This window comes from Liolophura sinensis, chromosome 6 (genome assembly GCF_032854445.1).
Source record: "Liolophura sinensis isolate JHLJ2023 chromosome 6, CUHK_Ljap_v2, whole genome shotgun sequence".
NCBI classification, from domain to species: Eukaryota; Metazoa; Mollusca; class Polyplacophora; order Chitonida; family Chitonidae; genus Liolophura; species Liolophura sinensis.
Genome location: NC_088300.1, coordinates 14,632,380 through 14,656,648, shown reverse-complemented (window position 1 = coordinate 14,656,648; position 24,269 = coordinate 14,632,380). Strand labels below are relative to the sequence as shown.

The following is a 24,269-nucleotide window of genomic DNA, read 5'->3' as shown; positions in this document are numbered from 1 at the left end:
TAATTATAGATGCAAGTACACTCCCTTCGAGGATGTTTCGCCAGCACAATGCAAATTATACGCATTTATCCCTGGGACACTTTCGGCTTCATATTATTTACAGGTGGTTGTAAAAGGTCACCGCACTTCCTGCTCAACCTGTGTTTTATTGCCCAAACAACTGATTGCAAGCATTACATGGAACACTTTGCTTTGGCCTTTTCAAGGATACTTGAGCCATTGTAATTTTAACTTCGTCGTAATACTACTTGCCCAAATGTACATAATATTCAGCCTTTTTTGTCTTGAACTGTCACAATGGTAAACACAGTAATTGGTAATCCGAATCCACGTGCGACCTTTATGGTAATGCCACATCATCATACTGCTGACGTCATATCGGGCGCCATGTCTTGAAGCTGACGTTTACCCACGTCACAGAATGAATGCAGTTATAAAGGAAGATTAGATTTAACAGCGGCCAAGCTGGATAGCATGCAAGTGTGACGCAATGACCCACTATCCTCTCGCCCATGCAGTCATTGTGAGCTCAAGTCCAGCTCATTCTGGCTTCCTCTCTGGGCATATGTGGTAAGTTCTGTCAGCTCTGTCCGGTTTCCTCCCGCTGGCCATCGTGATGTTAGAGAAATATTCTTGAGTACGGCTTAAAACACCACTCAATCAATAAATCAATAAATAAAACACTAATCAAGCAAATAAATAAATTAGACATGACATGGGATATATTCCGGACTTAGACTTACGCCACGAATTCTATCATTAATGGATATATTTATTTATTTATGTGTTCATTTGATAAGTGTTTAACGCCATAATCAAGAATTTTTGACTTGTACAATGGTGGTCACTTTTCTGTGAGGATCCTGGAAATCGGACGAAGTTTACCACCTGTGACGTACAGGTATGCAGGTCGTATTTGTGGAAAACAATTTGGTCGCTACCTTTTTATAAAGAGGGTCCCAAAAGAAATGAGAGCGGAGGAATCTACATATCCCCTGTCCAAGGCTGGGTTTGAACTCGTACCTCCGATTTGTCAGTTTGTCCGATAGCGATGGAAAGGCAAGCGCCTTAAGGATATACAGGGAGGTATGACTGAATATTCCAAGTATAATTTAAAAACATTGTGCGCAACAGTGAAATGAAACCATTCTGTCAACATCAATTTTGTTTCCCTCAAAATTCATGCAATTTTTTGTCACCCGCTCCCCCCAAAAGTCAGTCCAAAAATTGAAAGTAACGCCTCAAAGCCTAACACAGCTGGGTCTTATATCTAATTAGATTGAAATGACAGGCAGTAACTGCGTTTTTTTATCTCAAAGTTGTCAATCAAATAAATAGACAACTCTTCCTCTCCGAGGTTTATGAAATGTACTGCCACTTGACGAGGATTGGTCTGTCGCTTACTAAATGGAAGCTTAGCAGTCTTTTGCACGGATTTACAACCGCCTCTATGCGTTATACAGCGTGAGGCTCGTTGCGTAAATTAGAAATGCAGATAGTGTTTTGAAGTCCTATGACTGCAGTGAATTGCAAAAGAATTTTCAAGAATCAACTGATACTTTGGTTTTGACTATTACAGTCTTAAAACTGTCAACTGATAATTCAAATCCAATGTTAGCTATTTATTTTGCTGCAAAAGGCAAAACGGTATAGTAGATTAATAGCTAACAAAGCTTTGTCCTTTATTTCCTCAGGCTTATAGATATTAGTCTGGCTCAAAGGCAAAATGACTGACATATACCACGCTTCTACTGGTGAAACAAGCATCCCCTGAGGCCATTTGCATTGTTTGTTACTGTATGTTAAGTGTGACGACAACACGCCATTTTGAGTAATTCCAGACCAGTGACGTCTAATAAAATGCAGTTAACGTCAATGCATTTTTTAACGTAATTCTGACATGGTGACGGAGGACGTCTAATTTGCTACTATTTAAGAATATACATGTACAGGTAGAATAAAGCCTAAATGAGGTAAATTGACAAGAGGTCGTATTTCACCGGTTACGTCTGACCATTTGCCAGCTATCACACTGTCGTCGCTGTTCTGGCTTTATTCTCTATGCTGTACATCATTGTATATATTATAAATCATATATATAGGAAATGATAAGTAGATAACGTACATTTTGAAGAAGCTGTCTTTAATTTCCAATGTTATAATGCCACGTAACGTCATATGATCTATTCTCGTAACAATCCGTAAAATACAATACAATATAGCGCTATCAAAAAAGTAAATATCAAATGCTATGTGCTACAGAGGTGGAGTGATTTGCGAATACAACATATGAATGCTTTGCATACCTAGGTGACGTTAGCCGCAACTCTCGATTCGAATTTTTTATTTAAATCCACTGGCAATACTGACCTTTATCTCAATTTCTATGCACAAGTAGATCTTGAAATCAATCCATGGTGTAGGCCTACTGGGGACAACACTAGAGCCAGGAGTAATTTTTATCAAAGGTCATTGCTATTACTTTCACCTGATTATCTGTACCAGTAATACAATAACCTGTCAAAAAGACAAAAGTGCGAGTACACGTATACTTAAAACTCGTCGTGAACACATGGGTCACGAAATAAACAAGAAATGAAGCTATAATTAGCACGTCTTTGGCAGGAACCTTCACTTTGATCTCTTGTGCAGCATTACCTATAATCCTTCATCGTGTTTCATTTCCTTATCACAAGGGTTGGATTGCCTAGAAAGACCCAGAAATTAATAAACCTCCGTGTATGTAGTGTCACAGAGACGCTCTTTGGTATTGAGGAAACAATTTGAAGCAGAACTAGAAAAAGTTCGGGAATTTTATCTGATGCTCGTTTTTTGACGTTCGTTAATTACCACTGGTCCCACCATAGGTTCAAAGATACCTCACTCATTCAACTAAACACGTTTTATTCTAAATACACCTGACGTCATCAAAGTCTAAGCTATCGTGGAACAAAGAAGTCCACAGGCTCTTCATGAAATACAATAATAAATAATACTAAATACATCGTAGATTTTAGATATGTAACTTCGGCTTAAACAATAATGAGCCAAGATCACGCTATCGCTATGATTCAAGATAAATGCTTTGAGACCAATTTTCTTATTGCATCTACAGATCCCTATTACAATGGATATGGAAGGTGCATGGAATGTTAAAAATCGAACATGTAGAAAAATGGGGAAGAACACCTAGAGTAAATGCTCTCTCTGTAACGTGTTCAGGACATCACGATTGGCCAAAGCTCACAGTGACAGATGAGAATGGATATTTGAGTCCTTGTCCGTAATTACCTCCCTTTGTTACTCCATCAGCCTATAACCTTTATACAGAAAATTGCCTGTTCTCAAGTGTAGAAACGTAGTTGTAGGTTATGGTACCCGGAAACATAGCTATGCACCAGGGAGACATGCCCATTTCTATAAAGATCTGAAATTATATACTTTGTAAACACTTGCACCCTTGATTGAAAATACACAGCTTTCAACGTGACAAACTCTTATGTTAGCCACGTCAAAATTTATTTGAAATATCCGTAGATACTGGTATATTGTTATTTTACAGTGGCATAGCCTTCAGTTCTACTGAGATCTCAATAAGTGTGACTAGAGGGTTAAAACTTACATACCAAAGCCCATCCGTCACTCCGGATGACTTCGACCGTGTACTGGTGGCGACGGATGTACGAGTGAGATACAGGTAACATTAAAGTATAACAAAACAAATGACTTTCCGGAGTTACTGTTTACTCTTCCTCACTTTGACTGCATCATCGAGACGAATTCTGCAAGCCAAACAGAAGTGCCACTATTAATGGTAATTTAGAGTTCCCATTTCATTATTGTCAATTCGACAACGATTTCATTTCATAATTCTCTTTCTGATCATTACATGCTTCCTCCCTATTTGTTGCCTGAATTCGATTTCTCAGTTAAGCAGGTAGCAATATAAAGGATTACCAGATACTTGTCATTCTGTTATTTTAGGTCGTTCTAAACTTGGTTGTTGGCCTGAACCGTGGATTTTATATTGCGTTTATAGGGTTCCTTATAGACGTTCAGTGACAATGTTGTCTTCATAGATTCAACAGCACCAATAACCTTATGATTGACATTGTCATCGCCAAGCTGTTCCCAATCTTTCTTCATTGAGCTGAAACCCTTTCTCATCAATGTTTCGGTTTGTTCTGTGTATCATCTTCATGTAACGAATGCAATATATCGGTGTAATTTTGCATTATTCTTTCAGTATCTTACCTTCGTAATTCACTTGTCCATCACCGTCTATATCCGCCTCTCGGATCATTTCGTCCACTTCGTCATCCGTTAATTTTTCTCCCAGATTTGTCATAACATGCCGTAACTCAGCTGCACTGATAAACCCGTTGCCATCTTTATCAAACACTCGGAATGCTTCTCGGATTTCTTCTTCGCTGTCGGTATCTTTCATCTTTCGCGCCATCATTGTGAGAAATTCTGGGAAATCGATCTGTCCATTCCCTAGAACAGCAACAAATTTAGTTAAGTTTCGTGAAACTATATACTCGTCTGCATAAAACACCATACATGTATGTATATTTAGTACTGAATGGATTTATATAAAAAAGTCTTTCACATTAAATTCAGGTTTACTTCATTTATACCATGGTAGTCAGGCCTGTGAGCGTACGGGTAAAATGGCGGTCAGCGAATACCACCGCATCTCGTTCGTTAGCTAACCAAAGTCATAGTGTAAAATTGATGCTGAGCTAATTAAATTAGCTTACTTCTGTGACATCGTTTGCATTAACCGTTAATATTGGTCTGTCTCATGTTGTGATGAATAAATGAATGATGAACTTACCGTCAGCATCCACCTCATTGATCATGTCCTGTAGCTCTGCTTCTGTTGGGTTCTGTCCCAGTGATCTCATCACAGTGCCCAGCTCCTTGGTGGTAATGGTGCCATCACCGTCTTTGTCAAATAGGGAGAAAGCCTCCTTGAATTCTGCAAAGTGTGATACGTGTGCAGGAAGTAAAAACGTATTAAGAATTTTTGAAAAATAATATATATATGTATACTTAATGCTGGGATGAGTCCTTCAGTTTCGAGGTATGGGTCATTTATATATGCATTTTATATAATATATTTTATATTTTTTATATGCAAATGTCTCGGAAAATATGAGGTATATAATCGATAACAAAATGCCCAGCTCTCATCGCCATGCTCAAAAAGAATATGACAATAAACGGGAAAAAGTGACAATCATATCTATGGCTCCAGATGAAAATGAATTTGATTGAATTTTCAGATGTATAATTGAAAACAGACTAGGGCTTTGTGTAAGAGAGATGTATAATTGAGCATTATAATATCGCACTAACTAACATCTAAGTGTGCCACTACGTCTGGGTTGTATGTCTTTGTTGTATGAGGGAGCTGGGGAATTGAAATTACTTCAGTATGCGCATTTACATAAACAGGCGGAATAAAACCCTAATTGAGGTAAATTGAGGCTGAATTTCACACTTTATATGTTATCGCTAGCGGGAAATCATTGATTCTCACTTGTACTCACTGTAATGTTTTATGTGTAGAAATTTACTTCGGAATATATAATTAATGGAAAACGTTTTTGGCTTAAAAAGTACGCACAAGTACATGTGCGACCCTAATGACACCAGTTCATTAAATTATAGTCTTTATAACATTATACATGTAGAAGATATACTAGGGCAGTGCCTGCTTTTTTCTTATGATAAAAAAACCGTACCGGCTTCAAGTGACAGGAGAGTCATAAACTGGGCTGTAATAGCCTAATTAATATCGTACCACAGAAGTTAGTTCTGGCAACATTATAAATGTAAAACCATTGACCAAAGTACTGGTAGGACTAGTGATACTGACGAGAGAAGCGTATGGTAAGCATGTCTCCATATAAGTGCCATTCCGCTATATAGTCCTGGAGCCGTTCCTACAAAGTGATCGTAGCTTAAGTTGACTGTACCTAGCATTGCGACACATGTTGAAATCATAATTATGATGGAAACAAAATAGCACTGTCTGGGGGCCGGTTTCATGAAGCATAAATAGCTATCGGTTAAATGCACTTTATATCTCTACAACATACGTTGCCATAGTAGTTAAGGGCTTATCTAGCGAAGCGCGCCTCATGAAAGCGACGACTGATAACAACAGAGCTGTTTAGTCCTATAATAACTCAGCCGAACAGATGGTTTGCAATGGCAGCCATCTTTGAGGTAAGTTTGTGCATATTGCCCATTGCATGCCCTTACTAGCCAAGGGCCTCTGCCCAGCTTATGACACCTCTAACAATAGACACCCAGTGGGCACACAAACTTACCTCAATGATGGCTGCCAGTGCAAACCATCTATAGTCTTAATGGTAGTAGAACCATCTCATCCTGATATAAACAGAACCGTATATCCCTGATATCAGCAGTACCATATAGTCCTGATAAATACAGTACCATATAGTCATGAAAACAATAGAACCATATAGTCCTCATAACAACAGAACCATATAGTCCTGACAACAATAGAACCATATAGTCCTCATAACAACAGAACCATATAGTCCACAGAACTATATAGTCCTGATAACAACAGAAGCGCATATTCCTCACGACAACGTATAGTCCAGATAACATGAGTAATAGTAACAACAGAACCATCTTCGTTAATAAAAGCATTCATGCTCACCTGCAATCTGTTCTTCCTGTAATTGGTCAGCCTACAAACACAACATAGTAAATGCTTAACAGGCGTAAAACGAATGTACAGATAGCTACATAATGTAATTAGGATAGGATGTAATTTGATAGGTGTGTATGATCGCGTACTCTGTAATCTGCCACTAATACGACATGTTTATTTGTGCAGAGTACCCAGGTGCTCGGAGTAAACCATCACCCTTCGACGGAGACAAAACAGAAAAAAAATCACTTTAATAAATTGTTAGTACATGTACGTATTTGCGCTGCGATTTTTATTTCATACTGGAGTGGTTACAAGAGTTTGACCTGTGGTTCATTACTGTGCATGATTCATGAAATAATGGTTACAACAGTGGTAGCCTCAACCCACACACATGTCGATGTGCCTCGTGTACATGTCTCTTCATATTACATGGAATATTGACAAATTATAATAGTAATACAGGGAAGCGAACAAAACAGTTGCATAAAGGAGGGAATTACAAAATTAATATCCCAGGAAGTCTTATTTCGACCATTACAGACTACAGACAAATCAATAATGGAACCCATATTCTTTGTTACTTATCAGAAGAGTTATCTGATACTGGTTACATAGCAGTCCGCCGCTGTTACAGTAATACAGCAGAATATTCCCCTACATTTTCTTCTTTAGGATTACCCTACTTGCACAGTGTTGATATTGATATATGTTACAATGTTGAAGTCAAGTTCCATGGTGTTCTTCGAAACTCTTCGACTGCCTGAGTCAATTTTCATTGGCTTTAGTTTGGCACATTTCCAACAGCTTATTCGTATATGACTTGGTTATTTCAGGGACGTGTTCCTCTATTGGCGAATTAATCAACAGGAGACTGTTATGCACAAGGCCATTCTGGATCAAAGTCCAAAACTTCTTGCGAAACAAATATTTGATGCACAAACTTGGCTCAAAATGTTCTAGCCCAACACAGAAACAACGATCAAAATTTATCGATTTCAAGCCTATGCTTAAGAATTTAATTTGGATTACAGTTTTAGGCTAAAATCCCTTTTGTGAAGTGGGCCCCATTGGTCTTGGTACCAATAGAATAGAGGTATGTTCTTTCCCCATGACAACAACTCCCTTTTGACCGCCAGATCCGGTATGTAAAATAGAAAGTGTAATCCGAACAAAAGGAGCACGTGCTCTTCCCAGGAAAACGACGTTTCTTGTCCGCTATGATCTATACCTAATATTAGCTTACACACTAATAGAAGCCCTCAGCTTTACAATAACTGAGGAGTGGAGTGGGTTTTGTACTATTCACACTTATCCCTTTAATAAACCCTCATCGTCAAAGACAGTTTTATTGCTTTATAATTCCTAGCGTCATAGTTACGTCGATTCCCACAACAGAAGATGAAGAAGATGAAGAAGCACAGTAACAAACGCCAGTTACATAAATAGCCACTGTTTCCCTACAATTCAGTGGCTGCGATCAATTCATGTGTAACCCAGGCCATTCGGTTTGAAAACACTAGAAATGCAAGTTAATTTCTATGAATGGTTTCAAGAGGCTATGAGATTCTCCTTTTCTTGAGGCTATTGTATTTACAGTTGCTATCGTGATAACGGTATAGTATCAATTAATTACACCTGGACATTGTTGACTGCTAATCCTTACGCCTGAGATACAGTAAGTGTAAATTGAAGTCAAGTATAACTACAGTAACTGCTGGTGTCATAACGACCACAATATATTTACTTCAGTTTTGTTGTACCATGAATGCTGTTGTTCTGTCTTTAATGACCTTACCACTGATTTGCAATAAAGGTTCCAAGGAATATATGGAGAGTTTTTGGAAAAATGTAGAGCTTAAATTCCTTCAAAATTATGTACTTTAGATTTAAATTGGAGATCTCGTATTAGGGATGATATATTACTAGACATTAGTAGGATACATGATGAAATACCAGTAGTAAGTAGTAGATATAAAAAAGCATTAAACATTGCTTAAAAAATACTACTTCTAACAACATTACATCGTGGGGGGGCTCCTTCATTATAGCATACAAGGCTATTTGAGGGAAACATGTCGATGGGGATGTTTTTAATTCAACAGCAAGCTGAAATATTTATTGAGGTAGGAAGCGTATTGAGCATGATTGTAGCAGCGGCAGTGAATTTTACAACGTGGCGCTGGAACAAAGTAGGTAAGTAGTCCTGATGGAACACGGACACGCCACCACTAAGGTGTGAGAATTCTCAAGGCGCTGGTCGGCACGTCACGAAAGGAGCGCAGTAAAACCGTGCCTTATCTCACAAAACTGTCATAGGCTGCTGAGTTTATTGTAGCACCCTTGGCAACATATGCCTTTACCATCGCTAAGATTAACTAACCCGCTGTAGACTGGATCTTTATTATGTATGTATTGCCAGTGAGGTGCAATTACCTAGTTCTTCAAAGCTCTGGGATCATGTGTTTTTCATGTGTATTGCCATTGGAGAAAACAATCACCTGGCTCCTAAACGCTATTGCGTTGATTATGACTTCCATGGCAACGTTTGTCTTGAACGTGCTTTTTTATGATAGCTACAGTTAATTTTATCCTGTGGAACCTAACCTTGAACAATAATTCCACTGTACACGACTATCCTCTATAAAATTCCTCATTAATCATTTCACAAATGTAACTAAGTGTTGTTCCATTTTTAATGCGTACTTTGGTCTGAATCTGCATATCACCTGCATTACGAGGTATGCTTGTTTGAGACCATCAATTTAACACCAGGAGCTTTTATACGACACGTGAATTGAAATGTGCTCTACGACGAACTGCTTCTCAACTATGCGATAAATACGATCGCCGTTGCACAAGTAATGCGTTTATATACATGTGGATTAAACCCTATTCAGTAAAAATAAATATACCAGTTAATATCATAGGTGTTATACCTGTATACCCTGTTATTTTAAAATGCATATTAAATCTAACTAGTTCCGTTTTACTCGCTAAAGCTGATCACCTTTACACATGTTACCCAATAGTGAGTGCAACAGAGCACAATTGTGTAAAAACAAATTATTGGTTTGAGGCCTCGATTCTGTGTAAAGTGGTGATCAATGATGAACCAGCTGCATGCATGTATGAACAAATGTCCGTTTGTACGCATGTGTAAGTATATAAGGTCTACATAAATACAATAAAATATTCCCTTTTTGAGGACAAAATGACTGAAACACAGACGTAAATCATCGCCTTTCCCAAAAAACCATCATTTTTTAATCACAAGTCTTTATTAAAATTAATCATTCTGCCGGGCTAATCGAGAATAATCTGCCGGAGGCACTGCTGTTAATTAGTCATGTGACTGCGTGCCTGAAAGCGGCGCCATTGTTCACGAGCCTCTGCCTCTGTGTCTTACATGTATCAAACGCCTGGCTCTGCCAATGCACTAGTCCCCATATTAAACAGCACTGCACCTGACCGAGATTTCCTACTGGACCATGCAATGAATTGGCTGAGACAACATTAGTGATTTGTTAATTATTAATACTGCCTTTGAATGTAGCAGCAAGCCCACCATTCCCATTTAATCGTGGTTAGAGAAATGGCTTATTTGTCGACGGATAGCATGTACAATTATCAGAGACTACATCTGCATTTAGTCTTGCCATCATGCCTTTTTCCAGAACGTGATAGGAGTCAAAGAAAAGAGACAGAGGCTGCATTCACAACAAAGTGACTTGCTCTGTTTAGAAGCCCCTGATTGATATTACACGACCAGAGAGGCAGCCTTGATTGAGAAATCATATACAGTGGCAGGGGAGATAAGAACCTTGAGTTAAGCGCAAGCTTTGCCGTCGTCTCGTCTTATCAGGCAAGCCCGGGTTGGTAATCGAAGAACCAAATGAATGCCAGACATCCTTTTATCATAACAGCACATTTATATATGATAATCAATGGTGTTGCTTAAAGTAATGGCATTGAGGGGAAACTGTATACGTGAATGTGATCGAAAACCCCAATGGGAATCTTCCTGCTTTCCAACGAATCACCAAATCCCTCAGCGACCGCTGTTGTCATCGGAGAAGCCAATAGCTTAGAAAATGGAGTGATTCGTTCTTCATTATGGCTCCAGGTCTAATTGCACTCCGGAGATATATGATCAAAGGCAAATTAATAAAGTAAATGCTATAGATGTTGGGGGAGATATATCGCCCAGCTCACGGTAGTCAGCTCATTTACTGTGTGGTTCGTCGTGTTATAATCAATGCCAAGGATATGATTATGTTAATATTTCAAATATTATCATAAATGTGGGCAAAAGAAGCATTTTTCCACTCGCCTGTCATAGAAAAGAAAAACGAACTCAAAGACAGATCTGTGTTTTTAACAATATACCGCCTCATATAATCAAGAATCAACTCACCATTGTCAGTCAGCTTCGAATCGTCGATAGGGGTACGTCTAGAGCCAATTTCAAATATAGATTTGTCACAAGCCTTTAGCACATTGCTGAATGCGGGCAGCTGACAATCATACAATATTGGCTTTGTCTACGCATTTGCACTGCAGGTCCGCAATGCGGCAACCTAGTTTTTACAGTAACACCTCAGTCCGTGCGATACCTATTCAATGGCACAACTTAAATTCCTTGCAGTTGCAGAACTAGTACCAAGCCGACAGTAAAAAGCCCTTTGTCAGAAGAATGGAGGACCGGTACATGTTGGCACAAGGTCTGACTGCGGAGTATTTACATACGCTAACAACTGGCCGTGCTACCCAATCGATTTGCAATGTCTGCCTCGGCGGACTCCCCGCGCAGGGCTACTGCCTATCTGTGTCTTATCAGTGCGGCTGGACGACCGACTTCTCCTAGCTCGGAATCGATGCCTTGTCAACGTTGGGCAATCAAACCAGCAATACGTCTGCTCATCAGAATTCAATAGAGCCCTTAGCTCCGTGCCCGTGTTGCTAGGGAACGTGATCAACATATCCCGGCGCAGCGGCATGACTCCGCAACGGAATGACTTAGCTGCCTATTCCATTTGGTGCGACACAGCCTCATGTCATGAGTTATACATACATGACTGTTGTATTCAAAGCATGCAATTGCATCGTTTTGACACCCTATGTACAGGCTTTAAACGAATCAATCATGTTGCAGACTATGTTTGATCGAAGCCTCAACAGCGTGCCGCCATTCCAGTTTTCCCTTCTATATCTCTACCGGCATTCGGTCATAGATGGCGTTAGCAACGTTCAAGTCAGCACGGAATTGTCTCCGGCTTGAGAGGTATATGTTTTAAACATAACAGGGGCCACCTAGCTTTGAGTACTTAAGTGCTTTTATGACTGATCGATGCAAATCGACATACATTTTGCCAGATAATGTGTTTATGGGCAATTTTAAACGATGATGGCGATAAATCTTATAGCCCGGGAAAGAATCCGTTAATCTTGAAATTCCACTCAATACATTGGCACCTATACTATGTTTCATTTCCTCTCCAGCATTAATACTTCACTTTCGAATTTAAGCAATGGCACGATATTTTTTATCCAAGAATATCACGGTAATTTTCGTTCTTGTCAGTCTTCGTTCTACAAAGTCGTACAATGCTGCCGTTGGTTTGCCACCAATGCCCTGAGGTCAATTTGTTGGTCAGTTATTTGCAATGGCAAACACAGCCTACAGTTATTTCGTAATTTCAGCTTTTGAGATTCCATGTGCCTATCAATACCAAGCCCACTGCACCATATAAATGTTTTATAGGTTAATGAACACCAGTGCCTTTAAATCGTGGTTGGTCAAACCTCTGATACAGTCAAACAAAACTCCTCCGGGCAGTTATCTCTGAGTTTCAACACTCAGCTGCATATCCCTTGAATTGTTATGATTTCCCATTTCTTCCACCCATTAACATTACCGCCATTATATACCTGAAGAATTTATTCGTTCCCCTGTAAAGAGTAATTGTAAAAATAAACACACCAGGTTAAATTCCATTCGTTGTTGAACAGGAAGAAGTAGCAAATATTGTGCCTCACTGAAGTTCAGGCTGAATCCCACCACACCAGTTTTCCCAAGCGATGTCAGTCAAAATTAAAATTGTATATATACAATTTCTTTGATTTATCACTTACATTGATTAGTAAAGTACTCAAGAATACTTCATGTATACTTCTAAGACGGATTTCAAGCTTATGGGTGAACGATATTCGATGGGTTTCGCAGGGGACGAAGTCGATAAACCACAGAAGTTCTTCAAACTTACTAATTTTTTGTCGAACCCAGGTTTCGGAATCAGAGTCAGTTATGTAGTGATGTGTATGAAACAGACCAAGAAATTCCGACACTGATTCCGAATCCTGGGTGCACCAAAAAAAAAGAGTAAGTTTGAAGAACTTCTGTGGTTTATCGACTTTCGTGACATCTATAGAACGCCAAATACCAACAAACGAACACGAACCCCACATATTGACAAAAATGTCATTAGCACATCAGTTTTATTGGGAAAAAAATAAAATGACATACATGTACTGCAAATGTTATGACATAGCCGTCGACAGGTATTGCATAAGAACTCTAATTAGCTACATGTTTCCATAAATAAATGAAGATGAGATGAGGAAATCGCGTTCGTGATGTACATGTAGACCGAATTTGTCTGCTGTGCTTCTTCTTCAGGCATACCTTATTTGCCTTGCATCATATTCACAAATTCTGGGGAAAAAGTGACTCAGGATTAGTTTAAATGAAAATGCAAATTCAACTTTTTATTAAACTGTAGATTAAAGCTGACTTCAATTCAAAAGATATGCGAGTGTTTGATTGTTTTATTAACATAGTTATTCGAAATGAAACCCAGTTATGCGTGTCCTTTCAAAATCGCATATCCTTCTCTCGATTACAAATCACATTGCTTGTCACATAATTATATAGTCACCTTCGTAATTCACTTGTCCATCTCCGTCAGCATCCGCCTCTCGGATCATCTCGTCCACCTCGTCATCCGTTAATTTTTCACCCAGATTTGTCATAACATGTCGTAACTCAGCTGCACTGATAAATCCATTCCCATCTTTATCAAACACTCGGAATGCTTCTCGTATTTCTTCTTCGCCATCTTTGTCCTTCATCTTTCTCGCCATCATTGTGAGAAATTCGGGAAAATCTATCTCACCATTTCCTGCAAATAACATAAATATTAATCAACATCTAATTTTGTATATCTTTTGCATATAATCTCTGGCCATCTGGCATAGCTGAACAACACAATTGACAATAATAGAACACAAATGTTGTTGCACTGACTACACGCAATGCAATATAACAATGTTAAGGGCGTTGCCTTCTTTATTATATAGGAGACGTTTTTAGAAAATGTAATATATCATGAGATGAGACTTTGTCATTCAATAGTTTAACTTACAGCACAAGTTCAATTAAAGGATTACATGTGCCCTAACAAAAAATCAAAAACCATTATCTGATATCCTGGTCTAGTTGCCATACACTGTCAAAGAAACATCTCGACACTACATGTGGGTCTTCTATTCTGTGAAATCTCAGCTATAGGTGGCTGAAAACACCCCTTTGGCTCTGATTTGAAAATACCGGTGTAAACATAATTTTATTTATGTGTCTTCTTATAAATCCTAATTTAGACGATGCATAATGGTTTTGTTATGTAATGGGCTAGCCCATGTTCAGCCCATCAGTAAATCAGTGTGAGCTTGCCATCTGCGTCGATTTCGTTAATTAGATCCTGTAGCTCTGCCTCTGTTGGGTTCTGTCCTAATGATCTCATCACAGTGCCCAGCTCCTTTGTGGTAATGGTGCCATCACCGTCTTTGTCAAACAGGGAGAAAGCTCTTTGAATTCTGAAAATTGTAAATTCCAGATATGAAAGAATATTAATATGCTATTATGGAACACTGTTTAAACACTATTTTTCTCTATGTGTACAAATACAGCTCATTGTTATAGTTGATCATCAATTAATCAAAAAATGTATATATATAATTATACTTTAGTAAATACTCAGTGCAAATGAAGAATGTTGCCGTTTTACCTGCAATTTGTTCCTCTGTCAGTTGCTCTGCCTGTAAACAACACAATAACGCGAAAAATTACATCTCTGCCAAAAAGGGTTTTTTTACTAAAGCTATACACAATCAAAGATTCACTTATGCTCTTCCATGTACATGTATCAGTAGATCAGGTAAGAGAAGGCAAGATTTAAAATATAACATGACAGAGGAGGTCATGGTATTGTAACAAACTATTATGCTCTATATGAAAGACATATGCTGTAAATCATGTCAAAAGATAATCCAAAATAAGCTATAGGCGTGTTTGTTTATCAGTGTTTCAGCAGAGAGAAAATGCTTCAATACCATTACTTCACACCAGTCATTCGTGACTTACCATTTTACGTGCACTCCGTCTGGCCTGGCTTGATGGTCGGTATAATCTGACCACTGACCACAGGCTTCAGAGATAATACTTTTCCAAACAAAGCCTCTTCTTCATGACTTGACAATCGATGTGTAAATGGACATTCGGACAGCAGTCCAAGCCGCAATGCGACACCTTTTAGAGAATTCTTTGATCTCAAGTCATGGTATGTCATTGTCACTGTCTATTCTCCATTGGGGATATAGAATCAAAGGGAACATTAAAGCTGAGACTTGCTGAGACCTGTACTGTACGTGTCGCTGAGGAAAAGAAGTAAAAGTTACAACACCTACAAAAACAATGGTGCTCAAATTTGCCAAGAAAACACGCTGACAATTAGACGATAATACCACATATGCCGCACGAAGTCTGTAAAACAGTACAGTGGGTGACACAAAATTAGACGTTATGATTCTAAAGAGATACGTGTAATTGGCTGCGCCCCTCAGTTTATAAAGGCAACGAAAATGTTAAATGAGGTACATTATTAGACTAAAACTGTCAAGGAAAATGGTTCGCTTTATTTTTTTCCATCCTAGTAAAATGGTTTTTAAGCATCGGATTGTACGAAGGTCTGTGGGCAGTATCAGTGACGTCACATCATATTTACATGTACATGCATATGACGGCGGCAAGCATTATGGTGGACGAAACCGGCAAAGCTCGGGGGAACCCTACGTCCATCCACAGGCTGCTGTCAGATCTTCCCAAACTTTCTAAGTAATGATGTTTTCCGACTGGCTTGAGGTTTAATAGGGCCATCATTTTGTGCTCTGTGCTTAGAATATATTCTTTCATTAGCCAGAAAATTACTTAGCCATAAAATGAAATTTCTGCCACAAATAAACATATATACAATAAACATATATACAATGTACATTGTAAGAATAACTATCTTTCGGCGAATTGTTCTCATCTGGCTATGATAATATATAAATTAAGCAACTCCTTCATGAATGTTCCCTACTCATTAGCGGAGACTCTTCGATCACGTCGTGATTTATCTAACAGTTCGCCTTAATTGGCCTATAGTAATTAGCATCGATAATTATATCTTGGCAACATCTCCCATACACTCGTCCTCATCGCTGATAGCAAATTAACTGTACCATTGTCAGCGCTGGAGCACTGATCGATCGGCTCGGGATTTAGTAATAATCGTTGTTAGCGAATGTAATTAGTGAATGAATGGGTGAACGAATCAAAAAGGTCATCATAGCTGGATAGAGCAGGTATAAATTATACAAAAAAAGCTCTGAAGGACCGTCATGCTACATGTGAAACTAGTAAGCTAAATCATCAAGTTGATTTTGTCATGTTTTTTCTATACTCTCTCTCTCTCTCTCTCTCTCTCTCTCTCTCTCTCTCTCTCTCTCTCTCTCTCTCTCTCTCTCTCTCTCTCTCTCTCTCTCTCTCTAATTCATATACTAATTGTACTACAGAAAATGGAATTGCAATGGCTATGGGTATAGGGAAACCGGTTTGTTTGATTGGTTGAGCGCGACGAGAAAAAAAAAAGAATTTAACTATCTTCACAAGAATCTAAAAAAATAAATGAATATAAAAAGTATATGTATGCATAGTTTTAAATGGTCTATTAAGTGATGCCTATTCCGGTCTTTAGAGGCCTTTTCCTTTAAATGCTGGTCTAACCACTGTTCTTTTGGCGTACTGGAAGAAAGATCTGCGCAGTAGTTTGTTATAAATGTCATGCCATTTACTAAAATGTTTCATAAGGTTTTATGCTCGACATTACTTTCATTGAACATTTCCTTTGAGAAGAATCTATATATGGAAGCCTCTATACAGAGCCTCTGTCACCAATCTATTGCAAATCTGTATTGTTAGTGAATCTGCATTCGTGATGGAAACGACGACTTGTGATCGGTAGCAAAGCCTCCGTAACCCAGTAGTTAGTGCGCTACCGTGCCGCAATAAGCTATTCTCTCCAATGCGGTCACTGTGTGTTCCTTCCATCATAATGCCGATATAGAAAATACCACACTCAAGTGAAATATTCTTGAGTACGGCGTAAACAACAATTAAATAAATAAATATAATCTGTTAAAGTGATTATATTAAATTTAGTTCGTCGTCAACCGCTTAGTGTCACTCAGGATAATCCACACAAATCCCTGTCTTAGGCTAGGTTTGAAACCATACCCTGTGTATCGTATCGGCTGAAAGACAGGCATCTTAATTACCTGGCCACGACAGGCTTCCCGTTAATACATATTAAGATCCTGGTGTAACCCAAAGTAAACCCATTACAGATGGTCAATTCCTGTTTTCGTTTAGAACGACCTTGTAACCCATGACAGATTAGCCGCTCGTTACAGAGCAGGTTCTATCTAGTTTGCCATGGTATTCAGTTGTATTGGCTGTATATTTTAAACAACGCATGGTAGGTAATAACACAACCTGCGGATGGTCGTGAGTTTCCGCCGTCGTGTAACTGAAATATTCTTGCGTACGACGTAAAATACCATTCACATAAATAAATAAATAACAATGAACATATCATTTCAAAGTGTTTGTAATTTCTTACACTATTTTGTTTGAGATTACAGCTGAGAATTTAATTCCTTACATGATTCCCATCAGTGGAATAACGCTTTCCTAAGCACAGTTTTGTCAAGGTATTTATTTAAATATTCTTAATTACGGTATTTATTTAAATATTCAGTGGCTTTCCCGGACGTCTGAACATATTCCTCCACGCATAGCACTGATCTCAGCCATACCCGAGTAAAACACTATAACAAGGCTTATTCACAATAACCATTGTCGGACTCCACGACGAGAAATGTGTTTCTATTTGTGTCCAGCATGAGTGTGATTGTTAACAAGCCGCCAGTTTCTATTTCTTAGGGTCATGGACAAATATGCCTATAAATCCACAATAAGTGGGAAATATTGCCGCTTTTAGCTGAAATGTCAGTCTTAGCAATGTGATCCGGAGAAAATATAAAAAAAATGGTGGAAATAGCTTTATTATTACACTCGAGGCCTATGACCACCCTGGTTACGGAATCGATGCGGTTTCTGATCATGATCTGATTGCTAATGTATGTTTGTTACCTACAGCTGATGTTGTCTGCCAGGCGCTGTTACCGATCGCTTGGCATACACAGTTGGCAATAGCTACTTAACTTGCTGGTTTGAAACCCGAATTCAAGTACTGCATGGCAGATAATACTATTCCACTACACGCAACGTGACTCAACAGACTCACCAGTCAGTCTGGAGAACGTTGCATTCTAATGACGTAAAAGCCTCAAGCGCCCTGCTCTTTCTCGTGATGTGTTCCAATGTGTTCATGTGAAGCAGTGGTACATCACGCTTTTACTCATGAGTGCTCGTGAAGCTGTGATACTTCAGGTTTATTGTTTATGTGTGCTCGTGAAGCTATGATGCGTGATATTTATTGCTTATGAGTGCTCGTGAAGCTCTGATACGTCACGTTTATTTTTTTATGCGTGCTCGTGAAGATGTGCTACGTCACGTTTATTGTTTTTGGGAGGGGGGGGGGGACTCATGAAGCTGTGATACTTCACGCTTATTGTGCATATATGCTCGCGAAGCTGTGATATCTCATTCTAATTAAATGTCCAAGGCTACATGTAGCATGGTGTTATATGTAATTAACGACATTCAACATGTTTAAACTTTTTAAAAGACATTCCATGAACTTGGCGACTTTGAATCTAGATTACTGTCTGAAACAATCTGTATACGCTGTGAAATACCATTTACATATATGTTAAGCATGCCTACTTATACACCATCGTTTTTAAAATGAAATATAATTCAACAGTGGTACATATGATAAATAAATTTATTAATCATATCATGGAGAGAATCTACATCAACTACAGCTGACATTTCGCGGACATTTGTTGATTGACAACCATGTCATCAGAATGAGTGTTGAGTTTGATAGGTGAAGGGATCGAAAATTTAAAGATTCTGCATCATTTTCTTGAATTCTGCAAAACAAAGGGGAGAAAATTTAAATTGATAGTATGTATTATATTTTTAAGTGTAATGGAAATAAAATCCTTCTTAACAAACGAAAAATGACATAATCCATTCCCCTCGTTACTATGGGCAAGATTCGCTGTTACTGCGAATTGTGATAGATGTAAACATTAAAACGAAATATTTAATTCCAACAATTATTTCCAATGAATACAAATGGCACGACAAATGGCACTACATGTAACAGTAATTTAGTTATCTCATTTCCCTATTTTTGTCAATAACTAACACAAAGATTTCCCCTGTGCTTACAGGTGGCAGTAATATAAAGTTAATGTAGCCGTTTAAACAATCGTCAGTCCTTAAGTATACTACAGATCAAACATCATTAAACCCGAATTCCAACTGACGAAAATGTCTTTTTGATTGCTTGAAATAATTAGTTTGTTTCGGGAATATATTCCTAGCTACATACTTCGAATACATAGGCATATTAGCCTGTGTGACATAACTATTAATACCATGCTCAAGAACCAAAGTTTCAAATGCATTTACTCGCTTGAAAAAAGTCTTGAAAGATAAATTGAACCATTTTCTGGGCAGTGATTATGGTCTTTTATCGGCATATACTAAAATAATATACTTCGTGTTATAACGTTTTCTTTGCCCTTAGGCGTTCTTGTCTTAACAAACACTTTTTATATATTTGTAATATTATAATTTTTTTTAACAAAAACACCTAGTTCTGTGGGGAACATTCACCTCAACCGGAAATAGCTCTGGCTCTTAGCGGATAACATAGAAACGTTTTTTCATCCAGATTATAGTCAATGGCGTTCCAAAGTCGATGTCACTATCTACTTCGGACTTGGATTTGCCATATTGTTATTGACTGACATTGAACCACTTGTGTTGGGTATACTAACCTTCAAAGCTGACGCTGTCCTCGTTGTCATCATCTACATTATCTCAGATTTGTGATCTATAATACATTTTCATGTCTTATCTTGAACCGCTGAATGTGCTGCATATACTGACCTTCAAAACTGACATTGCCATCGTTGTCATCATCTACCTCTTTCAACATCTCCTTCACCTCGTCCATGGACATCTTCACATCCAGGTTTTCCATCACCTGTTTCAGCTCGTCCAAGCTGATGTAACCGTTGCCGTCGGTGTCAAAGCACCGGAAGGCGTTCTGGAGATCTGCATCCGACGCGGAACCTGCTTGTGCAGTGCTCGCCATCATCACTAAGAACTCTTCAAAACCAATCTCCCCATTGCCTACAATGGAAAACAACAAGATGAAATGATTGATTCAGAGTTTCAGCCAGCTAAAACGCCCGTCTTACCTTTTTAGACGTATTAGAATTAAATTTAAACTCAAAGCCCATACTGACAGACTAAATGGGTTTTTTTTTGAAAGTTTTTGTTTGTTTCTCCCTCCAAATTTTCCTTTTTTTCCTGTCCAGATTTCAACACCTACTTTTTGCCACACTTCAAACTCAGATTGCAGTATTCGACAACACTTCCATACCCCCAAGTGTCTAATACTGGTGCAGAAACAAAGAGAAAACCAAAATCCTGCAGACCTACCATCGGCGTCTACTTTGTCCACCATCTCCTTGAGTTCCTTGTCTGTCGGGGTCTGGCCTAACGTCCGCAAAATCTTACCCAGCTCAACAATCGTGATGGTGCCGTCGCCATCTTTGTCAAACATCTCAAAGGCGGCTTTAAACTCTGAAAGACAGACAATACAACATATTAAACTTACTACAGAATAAAATCATACCATCAAGCATAGTGTATGGTTCTACGTAGGGAGAACGGTTGCGAGACTCTGGCAGGAGATACTTAGGTCTTTTACATGTATTTAATGGTAATATAAGCAGAACTTTAAATACACGGCACAGGACATTTGACAGGTATGTGGACAATGGCTAGTTTGACCCGATGTTCATGTAAAAGCGAAAGAAAACATACTTGTGAAATAAGCATCAGTCAGAACATCATTAAAACGGTTTTACTTCACTCTTTTATTACCTTTTTTACTGAATTTATTTGTGTATGTATATCGCCACTCTAAATACGTAATCCATTAGGTCCATTGATTAACTTCAAATGATAAAGTATACAGGTCACTCAGAGAAAGATGCATCGTTTGCAAAGATCAATATTCCACCTTTATTTGGATATCATCAGGATTTATATCTGTCAACGATGCAGTGCAACCCTTTCTCGGAGCGACCTGCATACTTTATTACTCGTGTAAAGTGTGCTTGTATGCAAGATATGGTCAGTTGCATTTTCCCATTGGGTGCTTTATATTGTTTTACCCTTTGAGTGCTTTATGTTGTCTTTCCCTTTCAGTGTTTTATGTTGTCTTTCCCTTTGAGTGCTTCATGTTGTCTTTCCCTTAGAGTGCTTTATGTTGTCTTCCCTTTGAATGCTTTATGTTGTCTTCTCCTTTGAATGCTTTATGCTGTCTTCCCCTTTGAGTGCTTTATGTTGTCTTCCCTTTCAGTGCTTTTTGTTGCCTTTCCCTTTTAGTGCTTAACGTTGTCTTTTCGCTTTCCGTTTTAGAGTTCGCTGATGTACGCTCAATAAGGTCAGGCGCATTAAAGGCCATGAAATGTTGACTGACCATTAGATTAAACTCATCATGGCTGTTATCACCGTTTGTAACGTGTGACTATTGACTATTGTACAAACGCCTGACGTTGTTAAGATACATGTATCTAGGCCTATTTTTTTTGTTTTCCACCAATAAATATAGAGCAGCAACCAACATTAAAGGGTATCTGTGAACTTACCTTCGATCTGATCGTTTGACAGTTGGTCAACCTGCAAAAGAGGAAGAAATAAAAGTTTTAATTTGATTAACGGGAGAAATTCCTGGATCAGAACATCAAATCCCAAATACCTGTGTAGGAACAATGACTGTTAACTGGAATGAGGCATTTAATAATTGTTGGACTCTAAGGGAGTCAGTATGTTGTTTCATTCTTGTTTGCGTTACTTTCTTCTTTCATATTATTTGGTCAGAATTACAATAATAAAATTGGACAATATGACACAACTATGACTCAGTGCCTAGATCTACAGGCTTTTTCAAACCATTATATTTGTATACCTACTGCACTGCCAGTGCTTGCTCTTTAAATATTTTGTACTGATCTGTGCTAAGACATGATTTTAGAGTTAAATGTTACTTTATCCTCACATAGGAAGCCCATGTCGTACTTCGGGAACCTAAAGTGAGCATGGATTATGTAACCATTGCTCAAAGCAAAGAAAACAAAGTTATTGAAGTCTAAGTTATAATTTTTAGAAAAAATGCATTTAATTGAAACTAACACGGGTGATTTTATGTCAGCTATTGCATAAGACCAATCCATCAGAGTTTTATGAAATTAAGGTCTTTCATTTTAGATATACTTTACATTAAATTACAGACTTTTGTAAGCTTTCGCTTGAAATTGGCAATTGTTACCACTCACATCGTAACCATGGTGTATATATTGCAAGTGGGTGGACAATCATTCTTCCAAGGTTCTGTTGTGTTAATTACAATGTAAACAAAAGTGTTTAAAATCAAACTGCCAGGTAGAAATAGTCAAAAAAGCACATAGGGAATTCCACGAATCACGCATCAGATCCGTATTCCGTTACTTTCTGCTACTAAGTAGAGGGCATTCTCAGAGACTGGACTATGCCTGTGGTAGCACACGAATCGAACAAGAAAGGCAGCGGAGGTAATGGCGCGGAACACACTGATTCTTTACCTCTGCTTCGAACAATGAACGCGATACACGCGATGAATACGTAGTGAGAATTTCTGGCTTAAAGTCGGGCATGAATTGACTTGAACCACATATAGTTTAATAGCTTTTCCACAGTTAGTGGCACTAGGGAATGTAGGCTTAGTCGTCTAACACTCATAGACACTTTTAATATAAAGTAATGCACATTACAGATAACACAGCAATGACGGAAAATGGACAGATCATCACAACATGCACATACAACGGTGTAAGCACTATTATTGAAATAAAATGTCAGTTATGAAATAATCACCCTATTTGAAATTAAAAAGTGGCCGGTTCAGAAACAGCCTTCTCTATGGAAATTAACGTTGGCCACTTTTAAACTATACTTTTGTATTAAATATTAGAAATTTCTACTTTTAAAAACAAATGCAGCACTATTGTTTCAAAACTAAGCATATCCTCAAAATGGCTTCTGTATATACGTATTTGAGAGAAACCCCTCCACAGCCAAGTCATCTCCTTGGCCGATGGCTCTTGGCCAAAAGGTAGCACATTCCAGTCTTTCTCTCACTTCATGTTTTTTATTCAAGTTGTTAATGGATGTGGTTATCGAAATGTTCCACCCGCTTTCTTTAGCCCATGCAGTCTAACTTCCTCATATAATAGCGAAATAATCTTCTATATGATTTAAGGTCAAATCACATACAAAAATACAAGTATATGTATATTTTGAATTTGTGTTTTCAGCTTGACTCTCAGCACTGAGAGATTAGAGCAAAGAAACAGGACGGGTTGGACTGGTGTCAGTATAGTGTGACAGGGAGAGGTGTCATGTCTAGTGTTTTCGGCATGGTACTTAAGTGACGGCTTGCTCTGCCACATGTATATGTACACACACCTAATGACTCCTCGTCCTCATATGACTGAAAAAATTGTGGTCTACGACTTTAAACCCCAATCATCCGTTCATTCAATAGCAATAAATGGTCGAAAACAGTTGTGCGGCCACCTGCGCAGTTTAACTTTTGTTGAAGACGATTTGACTCCCATCAATACAATGTGCATATACGGAAGGTGACACATGCATGGGAAAGTTCGTAAGTGACTTGCCAAAATTCGGTGGTTTACCACGTTTACATGTTCTGTCATCTTAAATGCATAACTTCATTGACGTGGTATTCGTGTAACTACTATTAAATATATCAAGAATCATTTATGACACACTATGGTGCACAACACATGTGAACTTGCACAAGGCATAGTGTCGTGAGCCTCAAAGAAACATTTACATGTGTGTGCATATCTAAACATTGTACTAATTCAAAGGTATTATCTGATGCTACCGGGATAGAGAGTTTTAATCGTAAAA

General features: G+C 38.4%; 1 protein-coding gene across 1 annotated transcript; it reads right to left on the bottom strand.

Annotated features, from left to right (window-relative positions):
- Window positions 1-2,126: 2,126 nt before the first annotated feature.
- On the bottom strand, window positions 2,127-22,366 carry LOC135466933 (uncharacterized). The gene is made up of 11 exons (XM_064744688.1): window positions 22,343-22,366; window positions 21,944-21,974; window positions 20,727-20,870; window positions 20,169-20,414; window positions 16,480-16,585; window positions 14,430-14,572; window positions 13,649-13,878; window positions 6,704-6,734; window positions 4,841-4,984; window positions 4,255-4,497; window positions 2,127-3,782 (listed from the first exon to the last, which is right to left on the bottom strand). The coding sequence occupies exons 1-11, from the start codon at window positions 22,364-22,366 to the stop codon at window positions 3,754-3,756; spliced, it is 1,371 nt and encodes a 456-aa protein (XP_064600758.1). The 3' UTR covers window positions 2,127-3,753.
- Window positions 22,367-24,269: the final 1,903 nt, after the last annotated feature.

Bases quoted from the DNA above. Each gene is read 5' to 3' on its own strand.
- LOC135466933 (XM_064744688.1), bottom strand. From the start codon at position 22,366: ATGGGCTTCCTATGTGAGGATAAA. The intron at 16,586-20,168 runs GTCAGTATATGC...CATTTTCTGTAG, and splicing joins TGGCAATGTCAGTTTTGAAG to TACAATTAGTATATGAATTA. The intron at 3,783-4,254 runs GTAAGATACTGA...TTTGGCTTGCAG, and splicing joins TGGACAAGTGAATTACGAAG to AATTCGTCTCGATGATGCAG.